This window comes from Cheilinus undulatus, linkage group 2, assembly GCF_018320785.1.
Source record: "Cheilinus undulatus linkage group 2, ASM1832078v1, whole genome shotgun sequence".
NCBI lineage: Eukaryota > Metazoa > Chordata > Actinopteri > Labriformes > Labridae > Cheilinus > Cheilinus undulatus.
The window spans coordinates 18,736,971-18,757,184 of NC_054866.1; the positions used below are offsets into that span (position 1 = coordinate 18,736,971).

The 20,214-nt window shown below is 37.5% G+C and overlaps 1 protein-coding gene across 3 annotated transcripts in view; it reads left to right on the top strand.

Annotated features, from left to right (window-relative positions):
* The window catches only part of sorl1 (sortilin-related receptor, L(DLR class) A repeats containing), a 132,146-nt gene that overhangs the window by 106,458 nt on the left and 5,474 nt on the right, over nucleotides 1-20,214 (top strand). For all 3 annotated transcript variants that reach the window (XM_041800923.1, XM_041800932.1, XM_041800942.1), the window contains 20 exons: nucleotides 737-868; nucleotides 1,091-1,222; nucleotides 1,851-1,985; nucleotides 2,450-2,602; nucleotides 2,786-2,962; nucleotides 3,148-3,276; nucleotides 3,504-3,630; nucleotides 3,986-4,155; nucleotides 4,533-4,645; nucleotides 5,369-5,473; nucleotides 7,590-7,656; nucleotides 8,136-8,218; nucleotides 11,856-11,946; nucleotides 12,266-12,456; nucleotides 12,623-12,742; nucleotides 16,670-16,834; nucleotides 17,023-17,197; nucleotides 18,012-18,118; nucleotides 19,632-19,824; nucleotides 19,930-20,142. In XM_041800923.1, coding sequence (XP_041656857.1) covers nucleotides 737-868; nucleotides 1,091-1,222; nucleotides 1,851-1,985; nucleotides 2,450-2,602; nucleotides 2,786-2,962; nucleotides 3,148-3,276; nucleotides 3,504-3,630; nucleotides 3,986-4,155; nucleotides 4,533-4,645; nucleotides 5,369-5,473; nucleotides 7,590-7,656; nucleotides 8,136-8,218; nucleotides 11,856-11,946; nucleotides 12,266-12,456; nucleotides 12,623-12,742; nucleotides 16,670-16,834; nucleotides 17,023-17,197; nucleotides 18,012-18,118; nucleotides 19,632-19,824; nucleotides 19,930-20,142 — 2,778 coding nt within the window. The remainder of the gene's footprint in view (nucleotides 1-736; nucleotides 869-1,090; nucleotides 1,223-1,850; nucleotides 1,986-2,449; nucleotides 2,603-2,785; nucleotides 2,963-3,147; nucleotides 3,277-3,503; nucleotides 3,631-3,985; nucleotides 4,156-4,532; nucleotides 4,646-5,368; nucleotides 5,474-7,589; nucleotides 7,657-8,135; nucleotides 8,219-11,855; nucleotides 11,947-12,265; nucleotides 12,457-12,622; nucleotides 12,743-16,669; nucleotides 16,835-17,022; nucleotides 17,198-18,011; nucleotides 18,119-19,631; nucleotides 19,825-19,929; nucleotides 20,143-20,214) is intronic.

Here is a 20,214-nt window from a genome sequence, read left to right on the forward strand (position 1 = left end):
CAGTAAATTGATAAAAAGCTAATTATAAGACAGTCAAGATTAATTCAATGCACAAGATGGCAGGGCTTCAACGTTAGGGTACTGGTATAAAGATACCTCATACTGGTATTGCCAGTACAGGGTGTGAGGAGATCTTGTGATCTCACGAGACTCACTGAGGCGGAAAATGTCTTGTCTTAACAGGATGCCTCGAGGCAGAGCTGTAGCTTTCATGAAGTAGTCCACTTGAACTAGATATTGCCCATGCAATTGTTCCTGACACCCTCAGATAGTTTGTGTGGCAGCTAGTAAGGAAAAAGGAGCACAGTTGATCCTCTGTCACGTGTGAATGAATCACAGCTGACTGCTAATTCTATGACTTTAGCTTGGATAAAAGAAAAAAAATTCCATTTTAATGTTATTGAAGTTTAAAAATCGTTTACAATTTTGACTCGTTCTTGTGAGCTTAGTGTCTCATCGCACCCTTAATTGCAAATTCTTCTATAGAAATTGTATAAGTTGTCACAGAGCTATACATTTTCAGGGACAATAAGAGTATGACCAGAGTAGAACCCTGTTGAGCCCACAGGTAATTTTAAAGTGTTTTAAAATATGAAGCATGAAACACATGTAACATGAGTCTGTACTTCTTTGTAGATGCTTATGTTCAATTTAAACACCTCATGTTAGAATGGATTATTTTTTGATTAGTCGAGTGTTTTTTAAATGTCTGTCATGTTCTTTGTTTCACCCACAGACCCCCTGTGCACTCGCTACATGGAGTTTGTGTGTAAGAACCGAGCCCAGTGTCTGTTTCAGTCTCTGGTTTGTGACGGGATCAAACACTGTGAAGATGGATCCGATGAGGATGCAGAGTATGCTGGATGTGGTGAGGAACACTTGCATGCTACTGTAGCTTACAGCTGTATTGTATTTGAGAAATCCTTCCTCTGATCAGTTACATTTCTCCTCCTTTGACCCCTGCCTCCAATCCTGCACTCCAAGAGAGACAGCCAGTCCTTGAAATCTTCTATAGTTGATGTGTCATTTGACTCTGTTGCAAAAAAATGTGTTGTTGTTATATGCTAAAAATCTTCTGTTTCTCTGTCAGCCACGCCTTCTGAGTTTGGCAAAGTGTGTGACTCCTACACCTTCCAGTGCGCTAACGGTGTGTGTGTGAGCCTGGAGTGGAAGTGTGACGGCATGGACGACTGTGGGGATTACTCTGATGAAGCCAACTGTGGTAAGGAGGAAAAAAATAGTCCAGTAAAGCATAAAAACTCTCTACTCAACTCATTTGCTAATATTCTCCAGATTTTTTTTAAATATATAAATATATATGCTTTCAATATTTTAAGAAAAAGTCCTGGCCAGATTCCTGAAGCTGTTCCTGATGTGCTAAATTGTTAGGAGTAGGACAATTATAAACAAAAAGGAGATGCTGATCAAATCTCATATTTTTCATTATAATTCCAACCTGAATGTACAGAACATTTAGTCTCAAAGCTATGGCTGCCAAACAAAGAAAAATGTGACAGATTCTCTCTGGAAAACCAATCTATGGAGTCGGGATTTTATTGTTGTGAATAAGTGTTTGATTTTTTCATGATTTAACATTGCAGTTTAAATCAAATACTATATTATTACAATGAAAGTTGGCTTTATTTGTCTTACCTATCTTATATGTTATTTTAAATTTAAAGATGCAAAAAACTAAAAAGTGTGTTTTAAGAACAGATTTCCTAAAAAAAGCAATTGGTGAATGAGGCCTGCAGTTTAGACATTATTCTTTATGTTGTAATTTGTAATTATAAAGAAGTTCTGTAAAGGTTCAGTTGAATCAGCATTATGTCCCGCCCATATTTGTGCAGCTGCTCCCACTGAGGTCCCCGGCTGCTCCCGGTATTTCCAGTACGAGTGCAAAAATGGACGCTGTATTCCAACATGGTGGAAATGTGACGGAGAGAACGACTGTGGGGACTGGTCAGATGAGGCCCAGTGTACAGGTATAAACTTAGACTCTTTTTTCTATTATTTTATTACATTTATTTTAGAAAGCCAAATTATATTGATCATGATGGATTTATAAAATCAATAAAATGGTAAAACATCCAAGGTGGTAAATACTTTTCATAGGCACTGTATAAATGAATATTACACCCTTTCTCTGTAAAGGGGGTTTGGCTTAGAAATACATTAAGAAGAAAAGCCTGAATGTAAGTGTCCTAAAACCAAAGTATTGAAGACTTAACAGTTCATAGCTGGGAATTGTTATATTAAACATTTTTAAACAGTTTGAAGTGGGTGCTTTCAGCACGTCTTTAGTATTCATTCATCATACAGACATTTTTGTGTATCTTGGATAAACCGTTTGATGCTCTTTTTTGCAGATTTTTAAGCTCTTTGTTTCTTTTTTACCTCCTGTATGTTGAAGTAATTTAACCATTCTCCTTTTGTATCTTTCCCCCAGGTGGTGTTACTCCTCACACTGTGTCTCCTGGTCCCTCTACGTGTGCCCCAAACCGTTTCCACTGTGGCTCTGGAGCCTGCATCATCAACACCTGGGTATGTGACGGCTACGCTGACTGTCCTGATGGCAGCGACGAGTTGGGATGTCCCACAGGTACACGTCTGTCAGCTGATCAACAGGTTTTACACAAGAGAGGCAGTGGATCATATCTTTCTTTAATCCTGTTTTATTTGACCAGACAAGAAATATGTCAAATGTACACAAAAATAGAATTTAAATATTAATAATTACTGCTCTCATTGCTCACTCTAACTTTCTGCATCTGTCTATCATCAGGTATTAGTTCTGCAACAAACGCTCCAGTACCGACTCAGCCACCTCCTCCTCCACCCTCCCCTGGTCGGTGCAGTCAGGGTCAGTTCCAGTGTCACCGACCCGCCCTCTGCATCCCTGACTGGCAGCGCTGTGACGGTCAGACCAACTGTCAGGACGGCTCTGATGAAGCACACTGCCGTGAGTTTCTGAAAAACTGCACCTGTAATGCCAGTGATAACACGTGCAAACTGATGAATACGTCAGAAATAATTTTGGTCATATTTGTCAAACCACTGCAAACAGAGATAATGGGACCATGCCAAATTAGAATCCATGTTTTCCGATAGCATAGCTAATACTGTAACACCTTTGTGTCTCTGCAGCCACTCGTGGTCCTCTGTTTTGCATTAATGGGACACGCTGCTCTGATGGAGAGACCTGCGTTCTGGACAGTGAGAGGTGTGACGGCTTCCTGGACTGCTCTGACCACAGCGATGAGGATAACTGCACCCGTACGTCCCATATTCTCTAAAAACATATCACCAGAAATGTTTTTGTATGTCATACAAGCTGTATGGTTGCCTGATAAATCTCAACTTTTCCAAATACATTAAAAATGCTGTTAGGTTACTTGATAATTTAAAGCAGTACGACGCTGCCACCTGCTGGCGTTGGGTGCTTTTTTTCAGGCTTAACCATGAGGTATTTAGTTTTCCTCATCTCTCTTTTTTAAACCCAGTGGATAATCTGGCCTATAAAGTCCAGAATCTCCAGTGGACTCGAGACTTCCTGGGCGCCATCACCCTGACCTGGTCTCGCCCCAAAAGCCTTCCTCTGGACTCCTGTTACTACCTTATTTACTACAGGTAAGATATTCCACAGCTTCATCAGGTTTTATACTTATTAAAAGTTGATCTTGGCACAAGCGGTTCAACCCTAACCTCTGTATGACTGTCACATTTAGAGATGGGGAAGGAAACACAGCGCTATTTGGGACCTAGTTCTGCTTTTTTTCAAAACTCTACTCTAAAAACAATGATTTATTTCCTGATTAGTAGGTATTGTCAGTCAGCCTTTTTTCTAATTATAGAAGGTTATTGATGGTAGTATTGATAAAGACCAGGACTTATAAGATAAATATATCTTTGAAATTAACAATCCCCACCTCTGCCTATGTTGCTGTAATGCCACCAAGATTGTTTGTTTTTTGTCTGTTCTTAGGCTGGTGGGCACCCAGCAGTGGACCATCATGGACACTCACAGCAACAAGACAAGCTACCAGCTGACAGTGCTGAAACCCGACACCACCTACCAGGTCAAAGTGCTCACCCAGTGTCTCAGCAAGCTGCACAAGACCAATGAGATGATCACAGTCAGGACGCCAGAGGGATGTGAGTTGAAGTGCATAACAATCCCCCTCCCTGCCTGTAAATCGTAAACTGAACACTAACTCCTGTGTGTCATTGGTTTTTGACAACAAAGTAGGTTTCAAATGGTTTCATTTCTGATATGTTTCAAAACTTTTACCTAAAACAGCTGAACAGATAAATCATAAATTTAGGTGCATGCTGGACCAGCTTAACATTTCTGTTATTCTTTCCTTTCATGTGCTACAGTTTTTAATGTTCTACATCATAAGAATAGATGCAGATAAATTTAATTACTAAAAATACTGATCTTTTTTAAAGTATGAGATTGATTGAGTTCCACCCAAAAGAGCCTTTCATTAATCCAGTCATCCCATTGGCTGTATCTTTGTATCCTTCAGTGCCAGATCCACCAAGAAACCTACAGCTGTCCTGTGATAATGCTGAGGATGGGAAGGTGCAAATTTCCTGGAGCCCTCCGGACAAAGGTCACGGCCTCATCAGAGAGTACATTGTGAGTCTTTTTCATATTTATCAGACCACTAACTGATGTAAAGATGGACACCCCGTCTTCAGCTCCTCCTGCTGTTTACATGTGGAGCTCAATTTTTTTTTTTTTTGTAGATTTTAGCACCAGTGTCTTGGTCAGTCGACTGAGGCTCAGAGCACAGACACTTAGACTGGAAATGTGATCATTCAGTAGGTTAAGAGGTGAATAATGTTTTAAATCTTTATTTTATTGTTCTACAAAAAAACAGAATGACTACATGAAAATCAGCTTTCATGCCTTGTCTTCTATTGGCTGGTCATGACGCCATCAGTCATGGTATTTATACTTTTTTATCATCAAATAATGGAGTAAGACTTAAATCACAAAAATAGAACACTTGGAACTAAGTCAACATGAGAAGGACCTATTATGGCAGAAAATCTGTTTGAAATTGAATTTGTTGTATATCTGATGTCATAGTTTGACCCTATATGTCTGATTTGTCCCCATGGAGGAAGTGGAGCGTATGATGTTAAATGCAGCCAGTCATTAGGGGGAGCTCCTAAAGATTTGATTCAATTCTGGAGAGTTTTCATGTCACCTATCTTTTTATCAAGTCTCTACATCAACCTGGTCAGAGGTTCAGTATTTGCTGGTTTGATTGCTAGAGATAGAAATATAGTTGCTAAAGACAGTCTACTGAGTTAACTGAGATATTTATGTGCTTGTGTATGTGTTTATTTTCAGCTTGAGTATAGTGAGCGAGGAGGTCTTGAATGGACATCACAGAGGTGTACCACCACCAACACTGAAGTTACAGAGCTGCAGCCGGACACTTTGTACAGGTTCAGGGTAAGAAAAATGCACACGCAAGTTTTCTTTCGCACTAATATAAAACAATTTAAGCTGAAGCATTTATTCTTTTTGCAACAGAAAGAAAAGTACTTTTTTTTTTTGGCTTCAAAATGCATTAGATAAGTAACCTTGCAAAGCAGATGAATACGCCCGTTTCTGTGTTTCTCAGTGGCAAATCCCATCTTGCAAAGCTCCCGTCTGAACTGTTTGGGCCCAGTTTAGAAAGTGACAGGACCAATCAGCATTGGTCAAGACATTAGCTGCTAAGGCGCCAGTTTTATAAGAACTTGACGACATTTCTTCATTTAAAGAAGAACAAAGAACAGCATTGAGTTGTTTTCTTTTCAAAAACGACAAAAGTCGTGTACTGACATGTCTGTAGTCGTCATGGTTCGTGTTATGCGGTTCTATATGGAGTTTATTCCTCGGTAGCTGCGCATGCGCACTTCGGTTACGGCAACGACATCACGTGTTTTGTTGCTCTGATTGGCCTGTAAAGATGTGACAGACAGAACGTTCATCCAATCATGCTCTGAGTTTTTTTTTTTTTCAAAGGCTCTGCCCTTTCCTAAACGCTGTATATGGAAGGTTTTCCAGATGGATGTGTGAAACAAATCCATCTGGCGTGTCAGGTTATTAGATAAGTGCATTAATTGATTTCATCATCATTTCTAATATTCTGAAATATTTGATGGCATGAAAATGTTGCAGTGTGATGACTAGAAGTGTAATTTGCATAATCTAATTCAGTTTATTAAGTAAAACTCAGAAAATCTTCATATCCTTAAAAGTTGATTAAACAGATTTCTAGAATTTTTATAATTTGAATAGCTTAACAACATGTTTTATTGCACATAAGGTTTTCTATTGCAGAGTTTAAGGGTAACTTGGCCTGAATTTGACCAAATTATAGCTAAGAAACCTTTTTACCTCTGCATACTACCCTCTAACGGATGCAAAATTGTTTTTTGCTCTTGTTTTTACTTCAGCTTCACAAACTATGCACTTTTGCAGATTCTTCTTTTTTTGTTATTAAATTGATATGTATTTACTATTTAATTGATCTCATATCATACTCAGTTCTGTGTATTCAATATATATATTTTTTTAATGTTTGAGAACTTTTAAATGCAACAATATACAGGATTAAGAGCTCCATAAAACAAAAAAAATGAGTTCAAGGCTCAGTAAGAGGTTGATCACAAATAAATTGTGTGGTTTAGGAGCTACACAAATAAATGAGCATCTGAGTAGTTGATTTTAAAGGCATTTTTTATATTTTCTGATTGACGGTTACCTTTGCAAACTTTCCTACTGTATTAATATTTTTTTACTCTTGTACTACGGCTGGGCAATTAATTGAAAATTAGATTAAATGGCAATATGGCCTGCTACAATTTTCAAATCGAAGGTACAATATTTCTTTGACCAGAAATTTGTGTCGGAATTTTTTTTTTTTTTGCAGACCTGTTATTCATGACATATGCAATCATTAAAGTGCCATTTTTTTAGAATAGTCCTCAAAAATTCCTACCTTAATTTTTTGTATTTTTTACATTAAATATGAGAATGACAAAACAGTTTAATGCAACAATTCATATCTAATTTGCAATACGAGTCAAAAATCATCAGAATTAAATATTTTTAGAGAATTGTTCAACCTGTGTTTAGGAATAAAAGAGAGTTAAAGAATAATTGCATATCAAATCGCAATAACTGGGGGAAAAAAATTCAATTAGATCATTTCCCAAAGTTGTTCGGCCCTACTCTGTACGTTGGGCTTGTGCTCTTATTGCTATTATTCTGGATTGTACAGCACTTGTGAAACGTTTTTTTTAATTAAATGTGCTTTATTCATGAATTTGGATTATATTGGATAGGAAAACAAACTAAAGCATAAGCAGAGTATGTGTATTCATCCAACAACTTAAAAATGGTAAAGCTAATGTTTGAGTTATAAATCAATATATTTTGCTCTTCAAGTTGATTATTTTTGCCAATGATGTCCTTCATTCTCTGTTTTTTACTGTTCAAATCATTTTAAGTAGCTCTGTGTTTGAGAGGTGACTCAGTAAATCAACTTTTACTGCCTTGCTCTGATGATGTTTCTCAGGTGGCAGCAGTGACGAGTCGAGGAGTAGGAAACTGGAGCGAAGTGAAATCCATCACACCTAAGAAAGGTAAGACATCTCCCTTAACAATTTCACACACTGGTGTTACTGGTATTATTACTGGTATTGCCTTTACAACACTGCCATCTGCTGGAGATTTACAGGTATTTCAGGGATTTAAAATGCTTTCAAACTTTAAAAACATCACTTCGTAAATGAGGTTCTCAGTTGCAGGAAGAGGTTTTACGAAAGACAAAGGGTAGAGGAAATCCTAATTAGCAGTCACCAGCATGACATGGCAGTGCTTATTTCTCTATTGCTGAATTTTAAAGTACTTTCATTCAGTGATTCATTCAGTCTGACTCTGATCCCTTTTCACACAATTAGTGCTCTCTTTATAAAGAATACTGCAGGATTTTATTTGCTGCACATGGAGGGAGTCCTGAGTTTTAATTTGCAGCAGAATAAAAATCAAATGTTCACAGATCATATATGTAGTTAACTTAATTAACACTGTTCTGCATCACTCTTCTCTGTTTCCTCGGCAGCTCTACCTCTCCCCTCTGTGATCGCTGACACCATCACTGCAGACTCTCTGAGCTTTTCATTCAGCTTTAACCCTCAGTACGAGGTGAGACATTTTTAGTTGGATTCCCACACTTTTTAGAAACACTTCAATGGAAATATGTTTTTTCTTGCCATCGTATCTGTAAAACAATAAATTATTAGGCTTTGATAGTTGAGGAAATTTGTTGTAGGCAATGTAATTATTAAAATGCCTCATCAGTTGAAATTCTCAATGAAATATAACATTTTATATGCATGTTTTATTCAGAGTACCTGAAGACCCTTAAAGTCTTAAATAGTCCTAAATTGCGCATCTGAAACGTTAGCCTTAGAAAGAAAAATTGTGATTTTTGCCAGTGAGTGGTCCTAAATTAATGAAGGCACTTTGACTAAGACAGGTTCTTATCCAATCCTCATTTTCTAGCCAACCTTATACGATTGTATACATTTTCCTCTACAGATTGTTGCATAAATATTCTCCATAATTCAGGGAATTCAGTGTTGGATAATCTAAATTTTCTGGTGTAGAACCCTAGATCTCTCTCTGATTTTATCTCCCTCACTGTTAATAAATACACTCTGAGCTGTTGTGAAACACTAGTCCAGTACTCTAGCATCTGGGATCCTAGGTTGGCCATTTAAAAATCTGTTCAGGCCACCCTTATTTCAACAGGTCTTCTGCAACAAAAAAGCATGATTCTGCTTTTAATATTTAAATTGTTTATAATCAGCTTAACACATCTGCTATAATATGTCATGATAAATATCATCATATGGCATATTGATAAGATAGAGGCGTTAGATGTGCCAAAAAATCGTCAAATTTAGATTTTAAGATCAAAAAGTGTCCTTGTCTTTTACCATTTAACATTTCATAAAGTTGTATTGATTTTTCTCAGTTCAGTTCTTACAAAGGTCTTAAAAAAAGTCTTAAATTTGACTTTTAAAAGCATGTAGGAACCCTGTTTTATTGCTGTTTCCTTTTCTTTTTAGATAATTTAGGGAGGCTTTTTTGCCTTTACTGGATAGAGAAAAGACAGTTGATAGAGTTGGAAACAGGGATGAGAAAATGGGGAATGACATGGGGAAAGAGTCGCAGGCTGGATTTGAACGGAGACCTCCCATGTACATATTACATGACCTAATCTCTAGGCCCTTTACGCCCCTCCATTCATACAGAATTGCCATTCTGTAGAAATATCCATGTGGTATTTATTTTTTCTTTTTCTTTTTTTTTGTCCTCTTGCCTGATGTGAAAGTCACTTTTACTTAACCTCCATCAATAGAGGTTTTAATATACAGTATTATCCCTTTTTCTTAAATCTTAACAGTTAGGAAAGAGGAGCATTTGAATATGAACTAGGTGAAAGGATGTGCCTTGAAATAAAAGCTGCTCTTGTAAAATTTATTCAGAAGCACTCTCAGTAAAAAAGAATGGTCAACTGTTTACAATTTTTATTTAATAATCTATCCTAATATTGGAATTGATACCCTGAGAAAATCAGACAGAAAATGATGTAAACTACACTTTTGTACCTGGCAAAGCTTGCACATGCTTTAAACATTTTTTATAGGATTGCAACCATTGATTTCTTCCTGCATCAAGCAATTAGCTGATTATTTTCTCCATAAAATATTAATTGTTTGGTTAATTAGAAGCTCATAATGCAGAACTGCTTTGGTGTTTCCAAACATACACAAACTCCTGAAAACCTCCCACGGAGTTGGGAGTTAGCTGCATGAGCTTTTATTGGCCATCCCTGATTTAGCTTATATGTGAGCACAAAAGGAAACATTCAGCAAAATTTACTGCAAGCAATTGGGAGGGGTTGATGATATTTATTCCATGCTACCAGTTTGATCATTATGCCTGTAATGAAGTAGCTACAAACTCTGTACCACTCACCTGCCTGTTTTTCCATTCAGTTGTTGATCTTGTGCAGTATGGTGTGAATTCTCACTGTCAGAAGTTGGTACCCACAACTGTACCACCCTACTTTTTTGGCACCCTTCTATAGAGGCACCAAGTACACCTATCTGAGCAAGTGTGAGTGGGGACTCACTGCAGTCCAATGATTGGTGGAAAGAATCTTCCCATGTGGCAGTCATAATATTGGACAAACATAGAACATGCCATGTTTTGCATTGAGCTAAAGAGCTTTCCCCCCACATTTACATGCTTTTAAAGGGAATGGTGATGTACTATTTTGTGAACCTTGTGGGGTACTGGTTAGATTAAGATGACAACTCAGTTTGAGACAAGCTTCAAGCAGTGTCATTCACAAACAAGCTGGTTCACAGAACTGACTCTTTCATGTGAAAAGTCAAGCAGGCTTCTGTTTGATAGCCAGTTTCTTTTTATTATCATTTTTGTTGTTTAATAGACAGAAAAGAGCCAAAATGGTAACAAATGAGAGTCATCCGGGATCCAAAGGCTGGCTCTTGTTACTAAGCCAAGCCAAATAACTGAGCTGGTATTCAGAGAGGGTTCTGGCTGCAGGCCGTTGCTCTCAAACAGACTGTTACTGTGAGACATGGCATCTCTGTCAGAACAGAAGTGCATGCTGAAATTTTAAGATAAAATCATCTTAAAATTTCATTCAGGGTAAGGGTTAGGGTTAGGAACCCACACATTAAAAGTTAAAAACCTGGCCTGCAAAACCGAATTACAAAATGCAAAATCAAGCAGAGTTAACAGCTTATCCTCCATGAAAACATTATACCATAGCAAATGTAGCTTACGTAGCTCCGTTAGCTGTGTAAGCTATGTAGATGATGTATCTATGTAGCTAACATAGCAAAAACAATAACTTGATATCTAGACTTGCAAAGCTTCAAAGATAATGCTACATCCGCTGTGTAGCAACATTATCTAACTACCTTACTCAGCTAAATTAGCTTACCTATGTTTGCTAAGGCTCACATTGCTAAAGCTAACCTAGTTACATTGGCTCCTGTAATAAAGTTAACTACGTTGCTAGCGCAGCTATGTTAGCTTTAGCCAAAGCTTATGATGCTAAAGCAAGCCATTGTTCGTGTATCTTCTTGTAAAACAGGTCTATACATAATTTACCCTTGAGTTAGACCTCTGACCTTTTTCTCTGTTTTATTAATGAAATATTGCTTAGTTTGTATTGTTGGCAATGTAGTTATTTCATTCATGTAACTGCCAGACTATGTTAATGAACAAAGCTGAATTTCAGAAAAAAATCTGAAACTGAAAACATTTTGTTCCATCAAATTACGCCATTTTTGTTCTGACAGGCTTAGGGTCTGCGAGAGGGGGGCATCTGAGATCCACAGTCTGCAGTCAGACTGTTTCAGGAATAACCACCATGACAAGCGAGGCTTCATGGGCATTTGTTATGAAAATGCAAGCAAGATTGCAGTTTACTGAACCTAACAGGTCTGCTCCAGCAAAAAGTATCAGCATTGCTTTATCTGTTGCTTCCAAGCTCTCATTTTTACACCCTGTCTTGCCTCCTGCTAGGAGATGTGTATGAGGATTGGCAAGTCAGAGAAATTTTTGGGCTTTTCTGTACTAAAAGGGTGTATATGGAAAAATTATCTTCATCAGATTTATATTTCACTGTGTTAATTGGTCTCTGGATTCTTTTAAAAACACCTTCTTTTTCCTTGTGTTATTCTTATTTTTAGACCTTTCTGTGAGAGTTTAAATGAGCATGATTTGTCTCTCTCAGGTGAAACACTACGTCGTGATTCTGTCCTGGCAGTTTGACTCCCATGTCAAGGAGAGCAAGAACTACACGGTCACTGAGAGGATCCTCAAAGGTAATATTTAGACTGTGTTTTCCCAGTGCAGTTCCCGTTGTCGCCATAATGAAGTGTTGCAGTCGTTATACCTCTAGACATTCATACTGATGCTGCAATGGTGTGATACCATGTGTCCTTGAAATTGACACAGTGGTGTGGCTTACTTAGTTGCCCTACTACACCTCTGCCATGTTCACAGTAAAGGCGAACTGTCACAGGGGTGTAAATATCCCAGCTTTAAACAGGAGTGTGAATGGGGCTTTGGTGTACTGTTGGTGGAGGGCACGTTTGTGCAGCTTCATTTGTCTGAACATTAATGTTCATGTTTGTCCTCCAGCTACAAACCTGACAGCAGGGACGGTGTATGAGGCGGCCGTGTGGGCTCACACTAGTGTAGGAGATAGTCCCACCACTCTGTCCCAACACCAGACAAGTGGTACGCAGCCAGAACGACCCCTCTTCAAAGCCAGGGCCCTCAACCAGACAGCTGTGGACTGCAGCTGGAACATGAATGGACCCCCTTCTCAGGTACTCACACAACAGATTACTAAATCACTACAATAAACAGTCATGCAGAGGAATATGATATGACATATGAATCTAACAAAATACCATTGAAATTATACAGTGAAAGAAGCTTTATCTCAGTGTTTGCTTATCTTAACTTTGTGGTTTATGTGTGCGTGTAATTTAGGTGTACGGTGTATTTTACGCCACCTCCTTCCTGGATCTGTACCGCAGTCCTCGTCAGCTCAGCACCTCATCTCTCAGTCTGACTGTCAATGTGGAAAGTGATGAACAGTATCTGTTCCTGGTAAGTCTTAATCTTCTATATGATCCATTTAAAGACGGTTCTTACTCAGTGCAAACTTCTTTTTTTAATAAAAGCCTGTTAAATTCAGGGTTACAGATGCACTGATTAGATAAACAGCGCTGACACCTATTAGATTTGGATGTAGTCAAAAAATATAAGTGTTAAAGTCATTCAAGCCTTCATGATGCTGTCTTTGAGTCAGCACAAACTAGACACTTTATTTTAACCTTGTGTTACACAGAAATATAACATCATTTAAATGAAAAGCAATGTAAACTGCTAAATAATCCCTGATAAACTCATTTATGATTTAAAGTTTTTTGCCTCTTTTACATTTGGACTTCGGTGGTGTTAAAATGCACGATGCATTGTGTGGCATATGTAAACATCAATGCAAAGTAGCCTGTTCCCAGTCCAAACTGAACTGCTTTCCATGCATTTTGGCAGTAGTCTGTTTTTAATGGTGCAGCTTTTTCTGTCTTTGTGGTAACATTAGTCACACACGACTGTATTCAACCATCAACTCTGTTAAGACAAGGACGGCATTAGAACATGGAAGTACTCAGAGTTAATATATGTTCAAATATTAAGCCTATTTTAATGTACCCTTTCCAAAAGGGCATATTAAAAAATGCAGACCTTTTACTTGAAATAAGAGAATATTATTATATGCTAAAATTGTTAATATTATTTTACATCATTTAGTTAAATGATTTAATTAAATAAATGATTTATTTGTAAAGAAATTTACACTGAAATTAGGAGTTTGGTTATCAGACTGCTTGCCTCCGTTGATAAAAAGTAGACATGTGGAGTGACAGAAAATGGAGGATGCATTGGATGAATCCATAACAAATCGAATCAAATCCAATTGAATCAAATTGCATCAAATCGACTTGTAAGGTCAGTCAAAGTCAGTTAAGGTCAGTGGAACAATCAAGTAACACATTACCAATATTTTGCCATTCTTATTTATTTATTTATTTTTTTGTTAATTTATTTATTTAGCCTTTTTTATGTAGGCTAGGAAGTGTTCTTCTTATTTTTTACTAAGTGATGCAAAACAAAACAAGACAGGTGAACAATACAGAAACTCCATTGTGGAGAAACGCAACAGTATTATGTAGAACAAGCAGGGCAGCAAAGACGAGACAGAGGCAAGCAGGGGTTAACAACCTGCTATAATTTTTGAACTTGAAGTTGTTAAAGTGGTATGTCTTATTGTGATGGTGTACACGCCTGCATGTGTGCATCATTGTGTGTTGGAGGAAAATCGGAATTGTTTCAAAGATAAGTTAGTGGTGAACATTTGAGAATCCATTGTAAGTGTGGGTTTTGCAATATCAGTTTTTATGAAGTGCTCTTCTGAGTTCCCCTGTTGCAGCTTACTACTTTTTGTAACTTTTTATTGCCTTTTATTTCCAAAAAGGGCAGCTTTTTTGCCCTGTTGTTTGTTTGTTTGTTTGTTTGTTTGTTTTTTGTAATTGCAGTGACTTGTATGTCAAAAATAACAAATGACAGCATCATATTGGCAACAATAACAAAACACAATACATATATTTAACCTGAAAATCAGAAAATGTAATGAAAACTTTTTATTAAAAAAATGCAAACCCTAAAGGAAGCTATTTTCTTGACTTTTACTGTCAAACAAAAAGCTTATTTTTAAAAGCATAAAGATACAGTTATGTAGCAAATGAATGTAATGCATTAGTGTGGTAAAAGCAGTAAAATAGTCAGAGATCCAAAATGCAAATAAGTAATCTTTAGAAAAATAGGTCGGGCTATCATTTCGCCATGAAAAACATTTTTCCCCTCTAAAGCAAAGGCTTCAAATCAGACTGGGATGTTGGATAAACTAGTTAAAATGATGTGAGACAACAGTTACATATTACCTTTTGTAATGCCAAACTGTTTGCTAATAGACAGATAAATCAGCAGGACGATTATTACTAAGATGAGATCAATGCTTCTTTCATCTGTAAATATGTCTCTCTTTTTTGTATTATTTTCTGGCCTTTCATTCTGATGCAAAAGTGTTCTCAAATACCAAAAACTCTTTTAATCAGGAGAACCCTTTGAGTAGATATCTGAACACCAGAAAATTCAATCTGAAAGCAGTTGCAATTTTTAGACAATCCCTTTGGGTTTCACACCAAGAAGTCAAACCTTTCCAGCAGAGACGTCTTTGTGAAAATAACATGGAAAAAAAGGGAGCTGAAAAGATTAACACCATAGAAGGAAAGTCAGAGGTGAAGTGTAAATTATTCTGTATGACAGTTGATGAAATCAGATGAAAATTGGAACCATGTGGAGGTAAGGTTCTATGATGGCGCTACAGCTGCTTAAAAAATGTAGAATTTGAAGACTTAATGTGTTGAACTGCAGGCATGTCTTCATATAAGTATACGATAACAAGGGAGCAGAGACTAATTATTGAGATAATTCTTAATACTTTTCTGGTTATTTTTACCTGCTGTAGAGTCTTCTTGCTCTCACAGCGATGTATTATTCCTATACCCACAGAAAGTAGCATTCCCTTTGTTTGTCAAGACAATACAAATAAAGTAAAGCATATAAAAGAACAGTTTCATAAGGAAATGTCTTTGCTTTATTACTCACCTTAACCCTTTATAGGGAACTCACTGAAATATGTGGAAATTTACAATTGAAGCCCTAAAATGGTGGATATCCCAATACTTTTTTATTTTTGTAACTCATATGTATATACGACAATAAAGTGACCATATATGGCTCCTTGCCCCATAAAGGGTTGGAACAGCTACACAGAGAAGGAAAACTAAACAGGAGCTCCTGAAAAATGTAAATGACGCTGCATTAACCAGGAACATTGGACGTCAGTGAGTCATTTTGTACATGCAGCCCTGCATATTTCTTAATATTTAAGTGTTAAACATTGTATTTCCCAGCTGTGTCATACCTTAAAGTTGCTGCAGCAATAGTTTGAATAATAAATCTAAAAGTCAAGATCATAAAGTACGTTTTTGCATTCATTTGAGTCCCAAATCAAACCACGGTAAACTATTGCTTTACATCATCAATATTGACTTAAGATTTGCCACCAAATGCAGAATACATTTTTTTTCTGCAATTAACAAAATGGAAACAAAAAAATCACAAACCATCAAAATTCAGCTGAATTAAATGCATTTTCATGAGTTATTTATTTGACAGTACTAATAATTGTTTTAATTTTCTTTATTATTTTTATTTATCTTACAGAAGCATCTTTTTTAAGAAACTTTGCATATTTATGTCGTTGTAAAGTTTAAACCCATGCGACCCTGAATGGGAAAGCAGTATAGAAAATGGAAGGATGGATGTAAAGTTTATAAGAATGTCTGTTTCATATTTACTCAGATATTCAAAATATCAGATGTCTATGAATTTCCCCCCTATAAAAACAATATTAATCAAAAGTAATTAATTGAAGACACTTGTAGTTATTCTTTAAAACATATAGTTTAACTTTAAATATTATCTAATTATCTTTTTTCTTTATCTTACAGATGTCATCACAGTTTTTTGCTGGAGCAAAGCTGATAATACTCTTATTTGTCCTTTATTTATGTCTGAAATACAAAGATTTTTTTGCCTTCTCAAAGACGCCAGTATACTTTCAATCATTTAAGATCTGGAAACTTATATTGTGCTATTAAAAGTTGATGTTTTAGGGCATGATGGTCTAATGGTTAGGTTCTGCTCCATATACGAGGGATTATAGTTCTCCAAACCGGCAGTCTAGGTGAAAGTCCAACCTGTGGCTCTTTTAAATGCCTTTCTCCACTCTCTTCATGATTTTACACTCAATCCATTGCCTTATCTTTTAAATGCTAAAAGCCCAAAAATACATCTTTAAAAGATGTAATTTTGATCATGACTGTAATGTTTTCCTTCTGCCTGTAGGTGCGTGTTGTCTCTCCTTTCCTGGGTCCTCCATCTGACTATGCTGTGGTGAAAATGATCCCCAATGAGAGGCTGCCCCCCAGAAACCTGCATAGAGTCAGAGTCGACAAGACACAGGTCACACTGAAGTGGCAGCCGCCGTATGATGCCCCAAACGTGCCACTGGTATGATACTGACTCATGTTCCATAAAAGATTGATTGAAATGAATTCCCTCAACAGAATTATCTGGGAAACTCCATTAAGTATTCTTTGGCATGTTCAACTTTGTGATAAATCATTTGACAAATTGTTTAACAAGGTTTTGTGTGTTACTGTGCCTTCCTGTCCTCTCTCTGGCTCGTGTATCTGTAGACATACGCAGTCCATGTACGGGACGTCATCCGTAAGACGGAGCGTGACTACAAGCTGACCACCCAGAACAACACAGTGGAGTATCTACTGAAAGGCCTGGAGCCTGGAGGACGATACAGTATCTCTGTCCGCCTGAGAAACATGACCAAGGAGGCCAGCTTCACTCTCAGCACAGGCACAGTGACAGCTTCATCTCTACCAGTCTGACACATAAAGATTTACCAAAAAGATTTATGTCACTAAAGCTGGTGCCCTTTAATCAATCCAGCAGAATTTGACAGGCTTTTTTTCAGTGACAGTCCAATCCCCTGATTGTAAGCCAGCTCTTTGCAAAAATTTTTAATTTGAAAGATCATTTAATATGTTTACTGAGTGTGACCAGGAGAAAACTGTCAGATTAAAGCCATATATGGCAGGGGTTACTCCTGACATCACTTCTGGTTATTTTTTGTGTCAAAATGTCAAGAAAATATGTACAACTGAATGAAACTGTAAAACTATGCAGAGAATATCCCTAACACCATTTGAGATTTACAAAAAGGAGATAAAGAGATTGATACAGTCACACTTATTTTTTGGTTGATATGCTGTAATAAGCCATTAGTGAGAGAGAATAATTATTATCGCACTGTCAAAACACTCCTTGAGATCAGGGTTGATTCACATTTACAATGCGGTCTCCAGTAGATGAAAAGTTTGGTGATAATCCACTGATTATCAATAGATTCAACACAAAGCACATCTCATAGAGAGACATGTCAATCTGTGCTTTCAGTTGCTAATCCTGTTTTGCACTGGACTCTTCAAAGCTTTCTCTGGATAGGGTTTTATTTATTGTGCTCTTTACTCAATTCAGACAAGAAAAGCATTAGATTTACCCTTAAATCCAAAGAAATTGGACTTATTTGGTTGACACAGAAGGAGAGGAGTAAGCGGTGGGTTCAACCCTTTCCATTGTATTTTTAACACATTTTCTCTCCCTGCTGCAGTCCCTCTTACAGCTCCTGAGGCTCTGAAGATTTTGACAGAAAAAGACCATGTGTTCCTGTTCTGGAAGAGCCTGGCTGTCAAGGAAAAGGGCTTCAACGAAAGCAGGGTGAGATAGTGGTGACCTGTACTTCCTTAAATTTTTCAGGTTGTCACAACTCTTTCTCTCAGACTATTGCAGGGTTTATTAAAGGTGATTTTATCCATTTTTTCTCAATCAAACTTTGCAAATGTGCTTTAGGAGCTGCTTCTTAACTCTTGCATGTATTTTAAAACAGAAAAGTTAGATAAATGGGAATATTTTAATGTCTTACAGTCAGTAAACATTTACTAAAAGCTTCTGTTAGGTTAATATGAGAGGCAGGTATAGGAGTTGGGTGTGGGGCCTAAAAACATGCATACACCGTGCGATTTGAAGCCAACTCTTTAGCAGTTGGGTTGGACTGTCAGTTCACATGGCAACAGAATCCTTTAGAACAAGATTTATGTGCTCACACTCAGGGGTGTCCATGTGGTATACAAATAGTATCAATAGTGGGTAAACCAATTCAACCTATAAATACGCCTTAAATGCAAGTGGTAAAGTCTCAGCTGTTCCAGTTTTAAGTTTTAACTACACAGCTTGTAAATAGGTACTTCTGAATTGTGGTATAACCACTTTTAAGAAGCTTAAGTAGAAAACCGGACCTTCCATGGCCTGATGCTTTAAGGTATCAAACCTTTATCTTTTTTCTCATAGTATGTCAATTAAGCTTTCTTTGATTATTTTTAGATTTGTCCAAGATTAGAAATCCTGCCTTACAGTCAGCACAAAGCAAATACTTTATTGTGTTGCTAATGTAATAGGTTAGAAATAAAAGCAGTAATAGAGTCTTAAAATGCATAAAGAGGGCCTTGAAATTGGTTTTAAATTAAATGTCAGATTTTCTGTTTATACCCTGACACTGCATGATCGGGTGGTTGAGCATGACCTGAGTGCTCAAATTGCAGAGTTTCCTGTGAAGTCTCACAGATAGATGTTGAAGTCATATCTTGCTTTAAACAGATAAAAACAACAACAAGACCACTCTCGCCATGTCTGTCCCACAACCATAAACAGCCATGCCAGCAGACACAACTAGCAGCAAAATAATAACAAATATTCTGTGTCAGCTAGAGGTCCATGGGTGGGCCTGTTTCCCTGCTAGTTTATTTCCTTTATTATTGTCAGGTAAGGTACTTCTAAAGGTATTCCTGCTGTTGTCCGAAACCTGTTTAACCTGTCTGGAGTAGATGATTGGGCCATGGTCATATCTTGTCCCCCTGTACACTGCATGACAAAAGATCAGGAATGTCAGCCTAGCTGTGCCACTTGAGATTCATTTCTGAATCAGTTGGAAATCATAGTATACACCTGGCTTAAATGAGAAAATTAACAAATGTTTTAAGTGTTGTTTTGTGCAGCCAAATATGATTAGACTTGGCTGTTGCTGAGAGAGCTCTTAATTTGTGATTCTGATGTGTGATTTTGTTTTAAAAGGTAAAATCCAATCAGCATCAAACAGTATTTTCAAGTAATGGCCTGAGAAAGCATCTTTTGTCCTCAGTTTTGTGCTCCAAATAACATGTTTATTCATTTTCAGGGGTATGAAGTGCACGTTTACGACAGTGTGACCAACCAGACGTCGTACCTGGGAAACACCACGGAGACGTATTTTAGAATCAACAGCTTGTTGCTTGGTCACAACTACACCTTCTCAGTGCAGGCGCGCTGTCTGCTCAGTGGTCAGCTGTGTGGAGAACCTGCTCTCCTTCTATATAATCAGCTGGCTGCAGGTACAATAACACACACAAACACTCTCCTATAAGGTCTTACAAACACCACAAGGGTATAATAAAGCTTTTCCATTAATACTACATGTTACCTTTCCACCCATCCAGGTGCAAGTGACAGCTCCCGTGCTGATAGCCGCTCAGGTGACATGGCGGCTGTGGTGGTCCCGGTTCTTTTCCTGCTGTTGCTGGTAGTATGTGGTGGCTTGGTTGCGCTCTACCTCAGACATCGCAGGCTGCAGAACAACTTCACCGCCTTTGCAAACTCGCATTACAACTCCCGCCTGGGCTCGGCCATCTTCTCCTCTGGGGATGAACTGGGTGAGATGATTGAACATTTCTGTAGCTAGGTGTATTACTTAGGCCACTTAGGTATCTTTGATAAACACCCCT